General features: G+C 40.5%; 1 protein-coding gene across 1 annotated transcript in view; it reads left to right on the top strand.

The window, feature by feature from the left end:
* Positions 1-11590: 11590 nt before the first annotated feature.
* mapk1 (mitogen-activated protein kinase 1) overlaps positions 11591-18962 on the top strand; it is a 33154-nt gene continuing 25782 nt past the window's right edge. Inside the window, exon 1 of the mRNA XM_040155105.1 lies at positions 11591-11750. Within this exon, the coding sequence (XP_040011039.1) occupies positions 11605-11750 (146 nt within the window). The 5' untranslated portion in view covers positions 11591-11604. The remainder of the gene's footprint in view (positions 11751-18962) is intronic.

Genomic DNA, 18962 nt, shown 5'->3' with positions numbered 1-18962 from the left:
GCAAACATTTGCCAGTTTTGAGGCAGCATTTTTGCCAGAAAAGTGACCCAGACTATTCATGGATTATCAAATACCTGTGGCTCGGCAGGAGGATCAGGTCGTCCACTAATCGCAGGGAGGTTGGTTCGATCTCCAGCTTCTCCCGTCCTCACGTCGAAGCGTCCCCGGCCAAGATACCGGACCTTAAACTGCTGCTGACGGTCAGACCAGCGCCTTGCTTGGCAGCTCGCTGTCATTGTTGTGTGTGTGTGTGTGTGTGTGTGTGTGTGTGTGTGTGTGTGTATGTGGATGGGTGAGAGGCTAATCGTAAAGAAACTCGGATCAGAATGCTATATGAATCTAGCCATTTACCATTTAATTTTCTGTCTGTGGACTTAGTTTTGGGCCCCCGCTGTCGTTGCATCCCCCAAATTCCTGACTTTTACAGCTTCCGCTCATCACAACAAAACTCTCCCTTTTCCTTTCATCTAATCCAGACACTGACTCTGAGCAGACTAAGCTGATGTACGTATGTCTTACCATTTCTTTCCTATGTCACCACAGTGAGTCTTTCCCAAGTTCATGAGGCAAATGTCTTGTGGGCTCCAACTTTCGTGGCTGCAGGTCTCAGCAACACTCACCCAGACAGAGTTGTGATTTTCTTTTTCTGGAAAACTGCTACGGTTCCCTCCTGGATGCAGATGCCTCGTCTGTCCAAATTCTCCCATGTGAACCGTCTGTGACCAGGGACACACTGTACAGCTGTCATTGCTGACACCGAGGTCACGTCCTCAGTGTTGACTTCGGGAATTCGGGGATTCCGACAACCTTTGAATGTTTGACCCTCAAACAATTACAGACATTTTTATGAATGTGTTTTAAAAGGCTGATTCTGATGTTTTTCATCGTTTACTCTTATCTTCAAATTTGCACTTTTTATGCAAAACAAACTCAAATAAAAGGAGAATGATTTGAAAGGGCATTTAGATGTAACATTGACAGGGAATATGCATATTTAAATTAAGAACAATAGTGTGAAAAGTATTTAAGTTTATAGATATGTGTGTATGTGTGTGTGTGTGTGTCTATGTGTGTGTGTGTGTGTGTGTGTGTGTGTGTGTGTGTGTGTGTGTGTGTTTGTGTGTAGACAAACAATTCTTAAGAGGATAGGGTTTCGCTTTGGGAATTTGGACTCATGATCTCAAGAAAATCCTGGCAATGACACTCTCTGTGTAACTGGTCTTCGTGAAGTTTTATGCACAATGGCTTCAGAGTGTTAGGTACAGAAAAAAAAAAAAAAATGTCTATCGGGGACGTAAAACACACAAACATATCAGACAGCTCTGAGCCACCTTTCAAAACAAAGCGAAGAGCCGGTCGCTGATGCTTTGCCTACGGAGAGCGTGTGGCATTGTGCACCGCGTAATGGGCATTTTGTAAAACACGGCAAAACTTTATTCAAAACAAGTTAAGCATTAGGTAAGCTGCTGATTTCAAAAGCTCTTCTCACGTCATTTACATCTGGTGAACGCCTCAGTTTTGCTGCGTCACCAAGACTCCTGATTTACACCTTTACTACACAGGCTGTTATTTGTTTGCAGAGACCACATTATTACTTTTGTCATTCCAGCAAAAAAGGAATTATAAGGACATGCTATTAATATTATATCTGAGAAATAAACCCCAGTATAAAGGGTTCTATTATGGTGTTGCTTCAACATAAGCCTCCATAAAGGCTTCGGTGCCCCCTGGGCATAGATTCTCCAAGACTGTTGAACTGGGGGGATTCAAAGCTGGATTACCAGCCCGGCAAAGTGGGCACCTGCCCCTGGGGCGCAAGACCCTCAGGGGCCCCGAGGTCCCCGGGCTCACTATAGACTAGTGTCAAATGGTTGTGCTGTTTATGGACTTGAACCACTAAAGGGCAGCATCAGCTAAGATGGGACCTTCATTACTGAATCTTATTATTTAAACGTATTATTTTATTTTTATTTTATTTTTTCGTTACCTATTTATTAGTCTGACAATTAACTTATAATTAATTAAACATTCAGGTTAGAAAATTAAATTTTAGGAAACAGTTAAAAAAAAAACAAAAAAACATCACAAGTCCAAGGTAACATCTTCAAATGTATTGCTTTGTCTGACCAACAGTAAAAACCCAAAGTTATTCAGTTTACTATCATGGATATCAGAAAACTAGAAAATATTCACATTTGAAAAGCTGGAACTTGTGTATTTTTTTTAACCAATTTTCCTTTAAAAAAAGACTTAAACAATTAATCAGTGATCACAATTGCCAATGAATTTTCTCTCAAACGACTAATTGATCAATCAGCTGATCATTTCAGCTCCAGAGCAGTGGTTGGTCTCTGGCTGCCTAAGGCAACGATGAGACTGTCACGTATAGTCAGGGTCAGTAGAAGTCCAACAACAACTTTAGCCTCGGGGCCCCTAAGGATTTTGATCTGGGCCCGGGGTAACTAACCCCATTCTTCCAAAAGATGACCCCTCATTTGGTGTTGTGGTGATGGAGGTGGAAACCGAGGTCTGCAGCGTTTCCACTTACACCGTCTTCATTCTCATCAGACCTGTTCAGGGACCAGTGTGATGCGAGGTCATGGGATTTTTGCGTTATTTCTGTTTTAGAAGCCGCCTTCACATACACATGCACACCCACAAGTGTACGGAAAACTTTCTAAGCCTTTATTTTCAAAAGATACGCAACATTAATCAATGGTAGTAACAGAAAACAAAAACTGTTTGGGAAATTCGTTCCCATTCTTTTCATCATCCATTCTTTGCTGTTGATGGATGAATTGGCAGCTCCACTCTGATGTCGATATTTTGAGTCTTGTACTATGTCCGTGTTCCCGTTGTTCTCCTGGTTGTGCTTCTTGTAGACTCAAGGTAGGTGTCAGTTTTTCCTCTCAGAAGATTTCTTCAGTGATTGTAAGTCACTGCTTCCTGTAAAAGCTTTTTTACTTGCTACCAACAGTATTTTAATCAGCTGTCTGCCGCTTCCCATCACGCTTTCCCCCGAAGATAAAGTACCAAACAACTCGTGGGGATCCTGAAACCTCGCATTTGCTGTAGCGCTTTACATGCCATTTAAAAAAACTGTTATTTACCGACCTTACCGAAAAATATGTGAGTGATCAACATCGAATGATCCACACTCTCTCCAACATTTCTGACGTCTATGTAACCGTTCACTTTTCACCTTCGGTGTAAGAAGATCAGATTTTTCCAGGTGAATTCCTTCCACGTCCATGAACTGGTGGACGTTTGGTGTATTTTCCACATGTTTTGCCAATCATCATCTGAAACTTCAGCCTTTAAGCTCTTTTCCCCGTTTCTCTTTTTTTAAATTTAGCTGAACGTTTATCACTAATATTCAATTCTTAATACAATGCTGAAATTATTCTTATGTTACTTTCCTTATATGCTTTGATTATGATATGGAGGACACCATTCACTTCCCCGGAGAGATATGCTTCGACATCTTTGCTGTGATAATCCCTTAGATGAAGGTATCTGCAGAATTCATGTGTCCCCACATCATATTTTCATTTTAGAGTTTGGAGACTCTCCAGCTCTCAAACACCAAGCTGTTTCTCTTCATATCCTTTGTCATATTGAGCTGGTTTGAACTTGCTACCAATTTTTATTATATTTATATCTTTCCGAATCTTATACCCTTTTAATATTTTGAAACCACAAGTCTAACATATACACTTTTTCAACACCTTTCCACTGTGCTCTAAATCTGGATGGAACCAACATTGGACAGGTCTTAGCTGAGCAGCATAATAGCACTTCTTCCTTTTTCGGAGGACCCATACCAGAGACCCACACCATACTTCACCCATACTAGAGAGTTTCATATCTGAATCTAGGTCTCTTCCCACCCCAAATAAACCTAGATATAATTTTGTACCAAATTATAAACTGAGGATTGGAATAACAGCTTCTTAATTTACTCGATAAAGTGCATTGACTTACAAATTTTTGCAAAAATATAACCTCTGCAATTGACAGGACTGTTATTTTTTTTCTAATTCATTTTAATCTTCATCATCATCTCGAGGCAGGATGCTCTGGCTGGTGCAGCATTAGCGGTTAACCGGTTGCAGAAGCTAAACCTGTGGTGTTGAGAGAACTCAAGAGGCTTCACACAGGTCCAGGTAAAACCCTCAGATGACCGAGGAACATGAGGCAGTAGGAAACGACTGACTTCCACTGGAGGTCTAGCCGAGCAAAGCTCAGTTATAAGAAGATCGATGATTATTAAATGTGTCATTATATTTGATTGACTGTATTTTGTAAAGTTAGATTAAGATCTAGCCAGGATTGGTTAGCAATTCATGGGACTCAGGAGCAAAATTCTTTTGTCTGGATTCAGGAGGGACGTGCAGTTTAATTCATCCTCTTTGCTCACAAAGTTATTTACAAAATCTTAACATCTGTCAGAGGAGGCTTAGATGTACAGGCAGGAGGGTGACATAGAACCGAGTAGGATAAGAGTCGGGTGTCTACTCTATTCATATTTCATCAGCTTTGCCTGATTTAAACCAGATCAGTGTTTGCCATGGTAGCCTCTGTGGTTGCTGGAGCAGCAGGTGGGCTGTGGGAGCAGATTGAGCAAGCTAGAAACAGGATCAGGTAAACTATGAGGAGTGGGAGGTTTTGTCCGCCGGGGAGATTCACTACTGACACTGGCTACAGATAATATCGGACAGGGTGAGGAACATTAAAACGACCAACGCGCCCTTTGTGGCCCTTTGACGGGGTTGGACTACGATGTAAATCAGAACAGAGTTTTGTTTTGTTGTCAGGAGGCTAGAAGGACTTAAACTTAAGGGTTTGACAAACTGATAACCAGGTTACAATTAGGTAAGGCAATGGTTAGGTTTTTTCAGGCCTTTCCAGTTTTTGGACAAATCAATTTTCATATGCAGTGGAGACACGGAGCACAGAGTTTTTCAAAATGTGTTTGTTTAAACTGTCAATGACTTCTCTTGGACTAAGTCTGTGTAGATTTTGTTTTATGGTCTTTGCAGGCAAAAAGACTGAAGGACATGAGGTAGAGCTCTGTCCTGGCAGATCTCAGTAGGGGAGGAGATTTAGCCGAGCAAGAATCACACGCAAATAGCAAGACTGTACGTGATCGTACATGTGGGAGATGGTTTTTTCTAAGGTAATGTCTGATGAAGATTGATTAGCATGGCAGCGGACACAGGAGCAATATGCTATTGTCTGGATCCACGGCCAGTGGAGACACACCGCGATTTCTTTTTGTTTAAAACTTACCTTTAAGGAATGGGCTGTTTGAACTAAACCGGTGCAGAGTTTTGTTATGGTTTCAGCAGGCTATGAGGACTGTAGCTTTCGCTGGGTTTCGAGGAAGCCACAGTCAGTTAGAATTAAGAACAATAAGTAAAGACGTTTCCAGGTTGTTCTCAGCAGAAGAGAAGAACTAAGGGCTGAAGATCGGAGGAGAAGGACCGAGGAAGTGTATAGCAGGTTGTGGCAATTTGTCAGAGGCCTCGGAAAAGCTTTTTTCTGGACTGTTCACAGCAGAGGCAGAAGAGCTACTGACCACGACCGAGAGATAATCAGGAGATGGGTAGAACATTTGAATGACCAACACACCCTTTTGTGGACAAGGCAGAGCTCATAAGGAGGTTTGCCCACCTTTGTGGCAGAGGTCACTGATGTTGTGGACAGGGACAGGGTGTCAGGAGTGCCTTGATAAAATGACAGTGGACTAGGAAGTAATACAGCGTTCTTGAGGCAGCAGAGACATACAGCGTAATCCTTCAAGTTTTGAAGGACGCAGAAAATCTTAACATTTCACATTTGTGTGAGATAGAGCAGCAAGTATAATAATTAAACAGTCATCATACAGTTTACCCCTCGTGACGAGTTACCATCCTTAATAGTTTGTATGTAGCAACCACCTATCTAAGCTTCGGCAGCCACCTGAAAGACCCTAGGAAACCGAAAGGGACAACTGTCCAACCATGTTTGTTTACGTTTAACAGAAATGCAGAAGTAGTGTGATGTAGTAGTAGTGTGAAAACCTCTGAGGAAGGAAGTTGCGGTGGATGGTTGTCAGGTGTGCATATATATATATATATATGTATATATATAGTGATACGAAATTTTCCAGTTAATATAATAATATACTTATGGCACTACTAATTCTGCAATATGTTAATGTGCAGAAAAGTTTTAACTGTCTTTTGGTCATGTAGGCAGTGAGGATTAATTACTCTACTTAAAGAATTTCAAAAACTTACCTTCAGCTGACACTGTTATCATTTATTTATTTCAGTGTCCTGAAAAGTGTGATTATTCATATGACCACACTTCACTAGAATATACTGTTGAGCAACCTTTAACCTGGATAACTGGTGTATTTTCTGTCACCAGATTTTAAAACACGTGTGTCCTACCCCATTTTCTCTTTTGCATAGAAGTACTGAGTATTGCAACTGGGATGTTCAATGAGTTGAGTTAGTACGGAACATTGAGAGAAGATATTGCTTACCAGACATAGCGCTGGGTCGGTTTATGTTGTCTCTGGCCTATTAGGAAGCCCCCTATACATGTTAACGTTGGGTTTACGGATCTGTCTCTATATTTGCAAATATATCAGCAACTGCAGCAGCAGCAGTAGTAGAAGTAATGATAACAAATAATTAAAATAAGTTGCATTTGTGATTAAAAAAAGATCAAGATTGAGGGGGAATCTGCATGTCAGACCCTACACATTTCTCATCCTTGAGGCTGATAGTGCCACTTTTCTAAAACAAATATTTCAAGGTTTGGCAGGTAGTTATGTTTTAGTCTAAGTACCATATTTTCATGTTACTATAGTCCTCATATATAGGTGTCATGCAGTTCATTCTTGAGTCTGCCCATTATCAACTTTTTTTTTTGTTTTTTTGTTTTTCCATTTAGGAGGGCATCAGACTATGATGGTGTATTAGAGGTCAGTGATAGGACGTCTCTCTCAATCCCAAGTATAAATAAACATGAACCATTTTAGACAAGGCAAACAACACCCTCCTCAAAACCGCATAATTCTTCTCTGTCGGATTTTCCATCTCCTACAAAATCAAGTCTTGAGTTCTTGTGCAACAACGTGAGACAAAGTGCGGCACAGCGTGCCTGCCCACAATGGCAACTAGGCCAAGTAGTCGTGGCTGTGCCTGCCTTAGGTTGACCCGAAGTTCTGGAGGGGGGATCTTACCCACCATAGGCCAAACCAGTATTCCATACTTGCCTCTTTATTTGAAACTTTTATCCAGCTCAAATTGTGCAATAAAATGTCTGATCTGTCAAATGCACCTTCCCTACCGCGGCTTCCATGGTGACCGCAGGTGACTTGGAATCAAGGTTTGACTTGCAGAGACAAAGGCAATGCAACGCGCTGTAGGCGTTGTTCTCCACCCGTTTGTAGTTTGTGAAGCAATTTGTCTGATTAATTCAGGAAATTCATGAGAGTCCGAAGGAGGGCCTGTACGGTTAGCGTGTAGCTTCTTAAAGATCTCAAAAGTCCGCTTCAGCCGCACGTCCTTCAATGTCAAGGGCTACGCACATGCAACGCTATATGGGTCACTGTGAGACACGTGCTGCACCTCACTTTAGGGATGGTTTAGGTTAGATTAGTTTAACTAATGTTAGGTAAAGATAGATTAAGTTATGTTACATTATGCTACATTATTATCCTTCTCCAGGCCATCTCTCTCCTTTTTCTCCCTCTGCTCTTTCTCTTTCTCTTCCTTTTTGGACTTTCTCTCTCCCTTTTCTCCTCCCTCTGTAGTTCTATCTCCATCTTTTTCTCTCTTTTTATCTCCTCCCTCTCCTGTCTATCTCTCTCCCTCTTCTCAATATTCCTTCCTCTCTTTTCCTTTTTCTCCCACCTCTCTATCCATTTATCTCCTTTTTCTGTCTTTCCCTCTCCTGCTTCTCCTGTCCTCCTTTTGCCAAATTTTTCTCTTGCATTCTACCCACCACACCCACTGCTTTCCTTGTTTTTCCTGCCACTCCTTTCTCTCCTTTATCTCCCTGTCCTGTCTTTTGCGCACCTCTGTCTCTTGTTTTTCTTTCTCTCTCCTTCCTCTTTTGTCCATTCCTTTCCTGTCTTTCTCTTACCTTGTTTCTCCTGGCCAACTCCTGGGCCATTCTCCTCTTTTCTTGTTTCTCCATCCAACGGTCATGTTCCTCATGCTCCAGTTGCTGTTCACATTCCTGTCTTATCCTCTCCTCCTTTTCTTCCTGCCCATCCATGGATAAATCGTTGATCATCCTCCTCCGCGTTTCCTTGTCTTTTTCCTCCCATAAACGAAGATATCTGGGATCCTTCAGGATGGTAGAAGGTTCATCGTCTCCACAAGACAAAGGGCTGTCACCCCTTTGTCCGTGCTGCCTCCAGGTGGTAGATGGTTTTTTGTCTTCATAAGACAAAGGGCTGTCACCCCTCCGTCTGGGATGCTTCGTGGTGGTAGAAGGTTCATCATCTCCAGAAGACCAGGGGCTCTCACCCCTTCGTCTCTGTGCCTTAATGATCGTAGAAGGGTTGGTGTCTCCACAAGACAAAGGGCTCTCACCCCTTCATCTGTGCTGCCTCCAGCTGGTAGAAGGCCCGTTGTCTTCAGAAGACGAAGGGCTCTCACCCCTCTGTCCAGGATCCCTTGAGGTGGTAGAAGGTTCATCATCTTCAGAAGATGAAGGGCTCTCACCCATTTGTCTTTATTGATCATTGAAGGCTTGTTGTGTCCACAAGACGAAGGGCTCTCACTCCTTTGTCTGTGCTCCTTCATGATCGTAGAAGGGAAGGTGTCTCCACACGATGAAGGTCTCTTGCCCCTTCGTCAGTGAACCTTCCAGATGGTGGAAGGGCTGATGTCTTCAATAGACAAAGGTCTATCACCCCTTTGTTCATGCTCTTTCATGTTCGTAGAAGGAAGGGTGTCTCCACAGGATGAAGGGCTATCGCCCCTTCGTCCATGCTCCTCCCAGATGGTGGAAGGGCTCACGTCTCCAGTAGGCGAAGGTCTCTCACCCCTTTGTTTGGACTTCTTCCATATCAAAGAAGAGTCAATATCTCCTGGAGACCAAGGTCTTTTTTGAATTCAGCAGTTCACTTCTTCACCATTCTGTAAGAAGGGGCACCCTCCCCTAGTGTTGGCACCATGTCCTTGTGGACCTCCTTGGCTGATGAGCAATTGAGACTGAAGTAGCAAATGACTGCACCAAGATCGATGTTGTCTATTTTCTCAGACAGTGCTGACAAGCAATTTTCAATTACCTGAAACAGAAATACCACAAAAGTTATTAACTACAAACTTTCTGCATAATCACTCAAAGAGTTGAACTGGACGAGAGCTGTATAACTCATCTCCCTCTACTTTAGGCCACAAACTTCTCAATCACCCCTCGTACTTTACACAAGTATTTTCTTTTTATACCACTTAAAGCGTCTTCTCAACTACAATTCAGAGAGAAATGTTGTACTTTTCACTACGCTACAATTATTTGAGAGCTTTAGTAACTTGATACTATATAATGCTTGTACGCAAAATCTATGTAGAGCTTATAAAAGATGATGCTTTGTTATAATTCAAACTAGCTAACAGTAGTAGTTTAGCATTGTGACAGTGTCACTTTGGGCTCTGGATAACTGTAACGAGCATTTATCACTGCTTTCTGAAATTTTACAAACAATCAATTGATTAATTAAAAAATAATCTGCAAATTAACCCATATTGAAAATAAACACCAATTGCAGTCCTAAACAGAACAGTTAAAAATGATCTCCCCCTCAACCAAGCACAACAGTAAACTTCTGCTTTTACATTAAGGTAATAATAATAATGATCTATATAATATATGATAGTCAAACAGTCACAGGGGCCATTTTTCTACGTTGAGTACTTATATTTTTAATACTTCAATACCATTTTCCTGATTATACTTAGATACTTTTACTTGAGTAACATTTTAAATGCAGGACTTTTAGTTAAAATTTTGTATTTTTACAGTGTGGTATTATTACTTCTACTTAACTTAAAGGACTAATACTTAAGTATTTTACTTTAATTAACCCACACCTTTCTGACATCAGACTAGGGGGGCTACGTCTGACCATTCCTGTAACTTTCCAAAACCACTGATCCCAGTTGGGAGGTTGAGCACAGGTGAGAAAGTACACTGGTGTGGACAGTGTAAAGAGTGTACGATAGCGATGCTACTGTTTGTCGTCTGGCAGTGTGATAATGTACTAAATGTGGTGATAAAACACGCAAGAATGATTTGCAAACACAGTGCAGCAGTGTCTCTGTTGGCAGACCGAGAACATTTGCTCCGTCAAAGCTGAACAAAGGTGAAAAGTGACAGGTGAAGCCGGCTGGAGATCGTGGGAGAACAGGAAATTCTCACTTGAGTTTGTCCGTCGTTCCGGCCTCAACGGAAAAGAACAGGAAACAGAGCCAATATTTGTATAGGTACCGCGTAAGTGATGCGACCAAGCCTTGATGGGACCCTTCGGGGAACCTTAGCAGGTTGATAGGGCCATGGATGGTGGTAAGTCCATAGCCAGAGAAATTGCTCTGAGTACTTATGATAGCCATTTTGTGAATGGACTGCATGGGTAATAATTTTAATTCTTGCCTCGGTTTTCTCTCCCAAAGACCAATAATTGGAGTTGTTTAAAATCTGTGTTTTACGACAATTCAAAAGGTTTAGGCACTTTAGATTTTCATCCATCAATACGTCCCAAATTCATTCTGCAGCATGACAACGAGCCTGATCTCAACATCATGGAGTCAACGTGGGATTACATGAAGAGACAGAAGACACCGAGACAGCCTGGATCCACAGAAGAACCTATGGCCACTTCTCCAAGGTGCTTGGAACAGCCTACCTGCCAAGTACCTTGAAAAAGCTGTGTACAAGTGCACCGAGGAGAACTGGTGATTTGATTTAGGGTTTAGGGTTCATGTTTGCTGCACTTTGAGGTTAATTAATAAATAAAAACTATTCACGGCTTTAATTTTGACAGCATCCTCAGTTCACTATTGGCGCCTAAAAGGATTGCACCATCTGACATTTTTCTTGAGCTACCGAGTCGGAGCAGTACCTGAAGGCAACACTGGTCATACACAAATAAATAAGTAAATATAAAAATAAGTAAACTAACTACATTTTAAAAACATTGTTGGGGGGAAAAAAAAAGAAAAGAAAAAAAAGAAGAAGAAGAAGAAGAAGAAGAAGAAGAAGAAGAAAACACCAGATCACATGACCGCCTCCGTTATTTCCTGCAGCAGCTACCTCTCCGCTGCTCGCTCCTGCCTGCGACAGCCCAGCAGCGGTGTGGTCGCTCCGAACACACGTTAACGGAAAGAAAAAAAAAAACACCACACGTCGCGAAGGCCTCCGCCACACCGTAAACCCTGTTGCAGTCACAGCGACGACGGATATAAACACACATACACACACACAGACACTTATATTATCTAATCTTAGTTGCTCCTTTTTCTTTTCTTTTTTTTTTTTTCTTTCTTTTTTTTTTTTTTTAAAAATTGATATCCTTGTAAAAAGCCAGTCCTCATAATGGCGACAGCTGCGGTGTCTGCCCCTGCTGGCTGCGGCCCCAGCCCCGGGCCGGGAACGGAGCTCGTCCGCGGGCAGGCCTTCGACGTCGGGCCTCGGTACAGCAACCTCTCCTACATCGGGGAAGGAGCCTACGGGATGGTGTGGTAAGTGTACCCGAAGAGTCTGTTTACTTACACGGCTTATTTTTTTTACACGCCGAAAAGAGTTTCCCCCCCTCTCCGTTTTAGCCCCACATAACGTTAGCTAACTTGCATCTCTTTTTTACGTTAAATACAGAAAAATAATGTTGTGTTTTCGCTAGCAAGCAACAGTGTCATTAGCTAAATGACCAGGGTGTCCGTTGGTCGGGAAAACGGATGAAATCACAGCTGAATTAGTGTATTTTTTTTTGAACTCCTATTCGGTGTGTTTTGCGTTGCAATGATCGCAGACTAGAAGTCATTGTACTTAACTCTGAAGTGTGTTTTATTTAGTTAGTCTTCCGCTCAAAACCGTTTGCATTCTCTTTAACTCCGGTTTTATCGCATGTCCTGCTCTTAAAAGTAAAATACAGTTTATAGAATGAACAAATCAGCTGTTTTTGTCGGCAGCGCTTCTACAACAGGCACCCGACAGGGTGTGTTCAATCCTCCACTTTAAATGAACATAGATTTTTTTTTTTTTTTTTTTTTTTACTGAACTGAATAGTGTCTTTTATCTCTTAAACTAGTGTAATAGCCCTTTCTGTACAGAGCCAGTCGTAATGAGCAGAGAATTTATAGCCATGGCATACTCCTACATCTTGCTTTTTCTCCATCATAAAATTTCCATGTGGCAGCTGAGTACACAATGTTTAGGTTTTGTCGGTCAGATTTGCATCATATACCTGGAGATGTGTTGCAGGGGTACCTCAAAGGTGGTGGGGGGGTACATTTGCTTCAGTAGCTGATGCTGATGGCTGGGTTACACGCCATATGAAGAAGGCGAGATACACTCTGGAAGCAGTATTTTCTACCTGATTGACCTGCTATCAGGGATGAGGTGGAGGATATACTCGCAACAACTCAATTTACGCCCCCTTTTTTTTGCAATATATAGATTCGATCCCCTTCTAGCACAGAACCGTTGTCTTAATTGTGCTAAATTTGCAGTACACGTTATGATAATTAAGCCCAAAAGATTACAAAAGTTGATTTAATTTTAACGTCAAATCCTACTCTCCTCCTTCACAAACACTAAATCTTCTTGTTTTCTCTAGCCTGTGGTGATGTTGTTGACCTTAGATGTGCAAACTGTACAGTATTACATAATTTATTTTCCTTGTGTCAAACAACAGCAGAGTAGCTCTTTCTTCTTCTGTGGTGAGAGGAGCTGGGTTTTCTGAGAACAATGATTTGACACACAGCCTGCCTACAGAGTAGGGCCACAGCAGATTGTTTAGCATCCTTATGTCTGCAAAATGGAAATGCCGCCAAATGCACACAGCCACGGTTGTCACTTGTATGATCTCCTATCAACAAATGATTGGTACGTGATGTACTTGCAGGGAAGCAGACCAGAGAAAATGCTGTTAACCATTAAAGCCTTGCTGGTGGAAGGTTGTTCAGTTGTAAGGAGTTGTCTGTGAGGCTGCTCTGGCTTTAAAAGAGGCAATACCACATTAGAGTGAGGGCTTACAGACGTAAAGTGATGCTCAGCTAGAAGCTGAGAGACATAACTGCAATTCAAATCAAAATGATTTCAGAAAATCGTGTCAGACGATACTAGTGCCGGAACACTTTATCGAACACTATTGGGTGCAATTATGACAGTTGATCAATCATTGAAGTCATTTAAAAAGTAAAATACAAATATTTGCTGTCTCTGGATTGTCAAATGTGAGTACTTGCTGCTTTTAATCACTGTAAACTTAACAGCTTTGGGTTTTTTTCAACGTAAGCCAGACAAAATAAACTTAAAGGCAAAGGCATGAATCTGAAGGCATTACTTTGCTCTCTAGTTATTATGAGAATTAGCTGCTTTTGTGTTAATTGAAAGTAATTCAAATATTTTTGGGGTTTACACTATTTGCCTGGTACAAAAACAAAAGCCATTTGAAAATGTTTTAGGATATTGAAATGACATTTTATAGCCAAAATGATTAATTTAGAAAACAATCTACAGGTTCATCGAAAAGGGAAAATAATCCTCATTTGCAGCCCTAAAACAAACAAGATTTTTGGATATAATTCATGGAATCCTATACAATGACTGAACATGGAGGTGTATTTGAACTGGTGGACTTTACTGTGATCTACAGGTTGAAACCATCCTGGGAAAAAGAAAATACAGATTGGGCACTCGTAAGGCTTGATTTCAACTCAAAAATGAACGCAGCTGTTTAAGTTTTTACTAAACATGCTAACACAGTCAAACTTAGATCACAATGTTCTCATTTTCATTTTATTATGAGGAAAACTGGACATGTCGTCCTCTTAGTTAACAATCAGTGTTTATATTTTCCAAGTGGTAGCTTGTGGGTTTTTTTTTTTTTCACTTTTAGGCTTGGTCCTCATTGCTGTGGTGTTTCTGCACATCAACTTTCACTGTCAGTCAAACAGGCTGTGCGGGTGGCACTGTGACGTTTTATTCCTTGAACTTTCTTTTCATGTCATTTCAGTTTCTGTAAGATTAGCTTTCTTCGTAATCTGTTCACCTATGCTAGCCATCAGGGCTCCTGCTTGCTACCCAGCACTTTCTTTTTCTGGTTACTGGAAATGCGTCTTCCGGTAATGTGAAATGCGCTAGCAGAAGACTTTTTTTGGTTTTTTTTTTTCCCCTCACATAAAGTTAAAACTCTGCCCTTTTACAGTTTGCTTCATGATCAAGCATCTTTTGATTTGATTTCCTTGTTCCACACCAGACCAACTAATTGTTTGGTGGTGCTATCTAGAGCAAAATATTATCAATTATATTTTTGAATGAATCCGAACGTTTAATTCAGATTGGAATACCACGTGTTTTAAGGGCATTTTCACGAAAAAACATGTTGTGACCAGTTTATTTCAACCCTGGAATGTTTTAGTCCAGTTTGTAGGATTCATCTGAGCAGGTGTGAACAGAGCCCTCCAGGTTACACCAAAAACTTGCGCTAATGTGCATTTAAATGTGAGCCTTGATTATCTTCCAAGGGAACAGTGATATAGTGTATTAGGAGTTATAATATCAACCACATACACGAAACAACCCCAAAACACACTGATTTGTGCATGTAAAGTACAATATCTCCTATTTCCGGCATCAGGGATAACAAATTACAGCAACAAGCACAGACAGGTCCATTATGCTTGACTAAGGTTACAGGGATCTGGCAAATGACAGGTTACAAAAACTTCATGTCCATTAAATGTGACCAGTTTTTCTTTCTTTTACAAGAACTTCTCACTTGTAAGTGGATCCTGTGACACTAAATATGCAAAAACATAAACTCTTTGACCATAAATTTGAACAAGGATTGTGATTAGGAGTGTGATTAATTGAGGCTCCTAAGGAGAAATTCTTTTTTTTTTTTTTTTTTTTTTTCAGGTGATTTTTAAAACCCAGCCTCAACCTCTTTGCACTTGTCTTGCTTTGTTCTCCTTAGGACCTGTAGCTTTCAATCAGTTGGTCATGTTGCTTCGATTTGCAGCAGCCACAGAAAGTGGCGCAGTGTGTACTTGATAGACACCCCTTGGTTTGTGTCTCAAATAATTTTAAATTGCATCAGAAAGTTGTTCTTTATCAGGCTTTTTTGTGATAGCTGTGCACCAGTATGTATACTGGTGTTACCCTCTTGTAAACCGCTTCACTTGGTGCTGCATTCAACAAGCATTATGGGACAGAAAAGCTGGCTTTAAGCTCATATTTTATTATAAATATTTTATGCATAAACACACATTTAACACTGAAGTGTAGACTTTCACCTTTAAGGGACTATGTATAAATATAGCTGTGATTCCTACGCAGTTAATGCAATATTTTTGTTAAACCCCTTGAATTAAATCTGAAAGTCTACACATCTATCACATCTCGATGGCTTCATTCATTTCAAATCCATTGTGGTGGTGTTTAGAGGCAAAATGTACATTACAGTGTGTGTGTGTGTGTGTGTGTGTGTGTGTGTGTGTGTGTGTGTGTGTGTGTGTGTGTATAAAATATCGAGGAAATACTAACTAACCTTCTCCACCATTTCCACTCCATGTCTGGCTTTCTGCTGCCTTCTAGCCCTTAACGTGCAGTCCTAAAGCTAACTCGATCACACAAAAGATCAAGATCAAAAGATCACTTAGGGAGTACAATGTTGTATCAGAGATACAAACTTGGTGGTTTGCTGTTTCAGTTGGGAAGAAAGGATTAATATGGAAATGTATCCCGTAAACTACAAGCCCTGGGATGTGCCATCCTATAGGTAATTATCATGACTGCAACATTCCTTTGCATTCTTCTCAAATAATTTGTCTCTCACCAACATTTGATTTAAAATCCTCTTTAGTGTGTTTATAGAGCCAGAATCTGGGTTACCTTTTGTTCCAATAGCTTTTGGTCCTCCATGTATTTTCTCATAGAAGGTGTCTTTTATTTGTCTTTCTGAGAAGCTAAAACATGATAGATTGTGTTTCTGTCCATATTTCACGCAAAAACGGATATTGACTAATGCACTGGAAAGGAGAATTTGAGCATTTAACCAGGATAAAATTATTTTGTCAGCATTCTTAGCTGCAGGTACGCAATTGAAATTTCACCAGAGTTGTAGTTACAGTGATTGATTTTAGTTTAATAATTGTGCAAATCTACAGAAGACAAGAGGGGATCGAGGATAAAAATAGTTGGTGTTTCTTAGGAATTTAAAGTTAGCTGAAGCCATTGTTGATATAGAACAAGTGAATTTCAGAGTCCTAAGCTGTTTGTACAAAGAAAGTTCTAATAATCAGAATGTTATTCTACAAAGTTTTGAGTTTGTGTTACGATATGTTGTATTACAAAATCTGCTTTTGTTTGACCATATGTTTAGAGGGCGGTCGACTGTGAGGCATGTCTGTGTCACTTTCAGAGTAGGCTTATTTTTGTTTTCTATAGCCTCTTGTTGAACGGTAAGGCTGTTGCATGTCAGAGCTTTCCAGTGGCCGAGGGCTGCGCAGATTGGTGGTGCATGGAGCCTCTTAACACAAGCCTCAGTTCGTGCACATAGTCTGCTTACACAATCACAAGATACTGTATCACTCTCTGTGATGGTATTCAGAAACTGCCGGTGCATACTCTGCCTTTTCAACCCGCCCACATGAACAGTTAGATCATGGGGGAACGCTGCTGAGGTGGCTCCTGTTTATAAAAAGTTTTATATCAAAAAAGATTGTTGGAAGTTGGTCAGATTGCACTTTTTAGCTATGGCAATTTGGAAGAAACATAAAAAATGGGATGGCATCTCATTGCTTCTACTTAGAAACATTTTTTTCATTAGTTTATTGCTGGTGGATCGGTTGATCACTAGAAGTGATTCTGATATCTCAGCTCAGTGTACCTGTCGATATCAAGTAGTGATCCAATATCAGTGGTTTCTTTTCCCTGAATTTAACATCTGTATGCATCATTGCTTGGAACTCTTTGAAATCCTCGTAACGTGAGGAAACACAAGGCCAGGAATTGCTGTGGCACCAAGAACTAAATGAATGTAACTGGGTGGAGGAAACATTACACTTTATACTGAAACTGAAAAAGAAACTGTATTTAATGTTGACCGGTTATGTCATCGCCAATACCTGATCTCCCTTTTAAGGTCACTTGGTGCATCCCAACGTGATCGACTGTAAAGAATTTAGATTTTTTTTTCCTTACCATGAAGTACCAATATAAGTGGATTTGGTGCCATATTTGCTGTGCGTTGTAACGCGAATTGAAAGACAGTGAAGGCTATAAAAAGCGTACATCATGTGAGCAGTACTTTTTTTTGTTTTTTTTGTTTTTTTGTTCACAGCTCAGGGTCACAGTCAATACGACATGAACTGATCACGTCATTAGAACTCAAATGAACCTTTTTTTAATTTTTATTTGGAACCATTTTTGCCTAAGAGGTAAAGTTGTAAAAACAGTATTTTTTTGTTTAAGGGGTGCAACTAAGACTTATTTGAATTCTTTTTGGATTATTTTACGATTAATAGATTAATCATTTTAGATCTATAGTCAATAAAATAATCGACAGAAAACTAATCTGCAACTGTTTTGATAGTCATCGTGAGCAGTTCTTTTTTTTTTTTTTTTTTGTTAAGACAAAATGTAAAAATTGTCTGGTTTCATCTTCTGAGATGTGAATATTTGATGGTGTCCTTAGACTTCTGTGACAGTAAACTGAATATCTTTGGGTTTTTGGACTGTTGGTTGGACACAAACCTGAAGTTCACTGGACTAAATAGCTTCAGCCCCTTTTTGCTTTTGTTTCTTTTTTTCACTTAAGTGACAAAGCTCTTTAGGAGATTTTATTTGAATTTAATTTTATAGTTTTACTAATTGTTGAGAAATAAAGTGAATTCTTTGCAACAAAGTATAACTTACCGAAACAAATATTGGTATTGGCCATCACTGATGTATTTCATATATGATAAACACATCCCCAGTTAACATTTCATCATAAACGGCAAATCCGAATGAAATTTGGTTTGTCATTCCTGTCGTCCTACTGATGAGTCTGACTCCTTCTAATCTTGACATCGACTCCTTGACCCTCCTGATTCTTAGCCATTGCTGATGCTCTGCTTCATCCTGCTATGAGCCGTCCTCTTGAAATGTCACTGTGACGCCCATCTCCATGGCAACCCCTCTGCCTCTGACATCAGTACCACCACCCCACAGCCAATGGGAGAGGGAGGGAGAGAACGAGAGCCTTGACACTCTGAAATCCTGTTGTGCAATTCAGAAGGAGATGTAATTTGGGTGATTATGCTTGCCAAGATGAGAACGATGACTTCTGGTTCAACAAGCATGTTAAACATTCACGCACACTGCTGCTTGTTGCATTGAGGCTGATATCAGTGTTCATCATCAGGGCCTGACAGAAGTGTTTTATTGCTGCTGTTGCATTTTGGCCTTTCACTTGCTGCATCCATAAATTTCTCAGGACACCTAACTGAAATGAGGATAGACCCTTCTGTTTAAGTTATAGTATAAGATACAATGGCTGTTGTGTTTTGGGGGGGGGGCAGGCAATGACAGTAGTTTTATGCAAAGTAAAATTTGCAGAAGTGGTCAAATGGCTTTGATGGGATCTCTTGGTCTCATTTTAATGTCAAAGTATGCTTGCAGAAATTGAAGTTGCATTTAAATCAGCACATGAGTGCTATCATCCTTTAACTGGAAGGTTGATGGTT

Source organism: Xiphias gladius, chromosome 19 (assembly GCF_016859285.1).
Source record: "Xiphias gladius isolate SHS-SW01 ecotype Sanya breed wild chromosome 19, ASM1685928v1, whole genome shotgun sequence".
NCBI lineage: Eukaryota > Metazoa > Chordata > Actinopteri > Istiophoriformes > Xiphiidae > Xiphias > Xiphias gladius.
The sequence above is the reverse complement of the archived record's forward strand: the minus strand, read 5'-3'. Positions and strand labels throughout refer to the sequence as shown.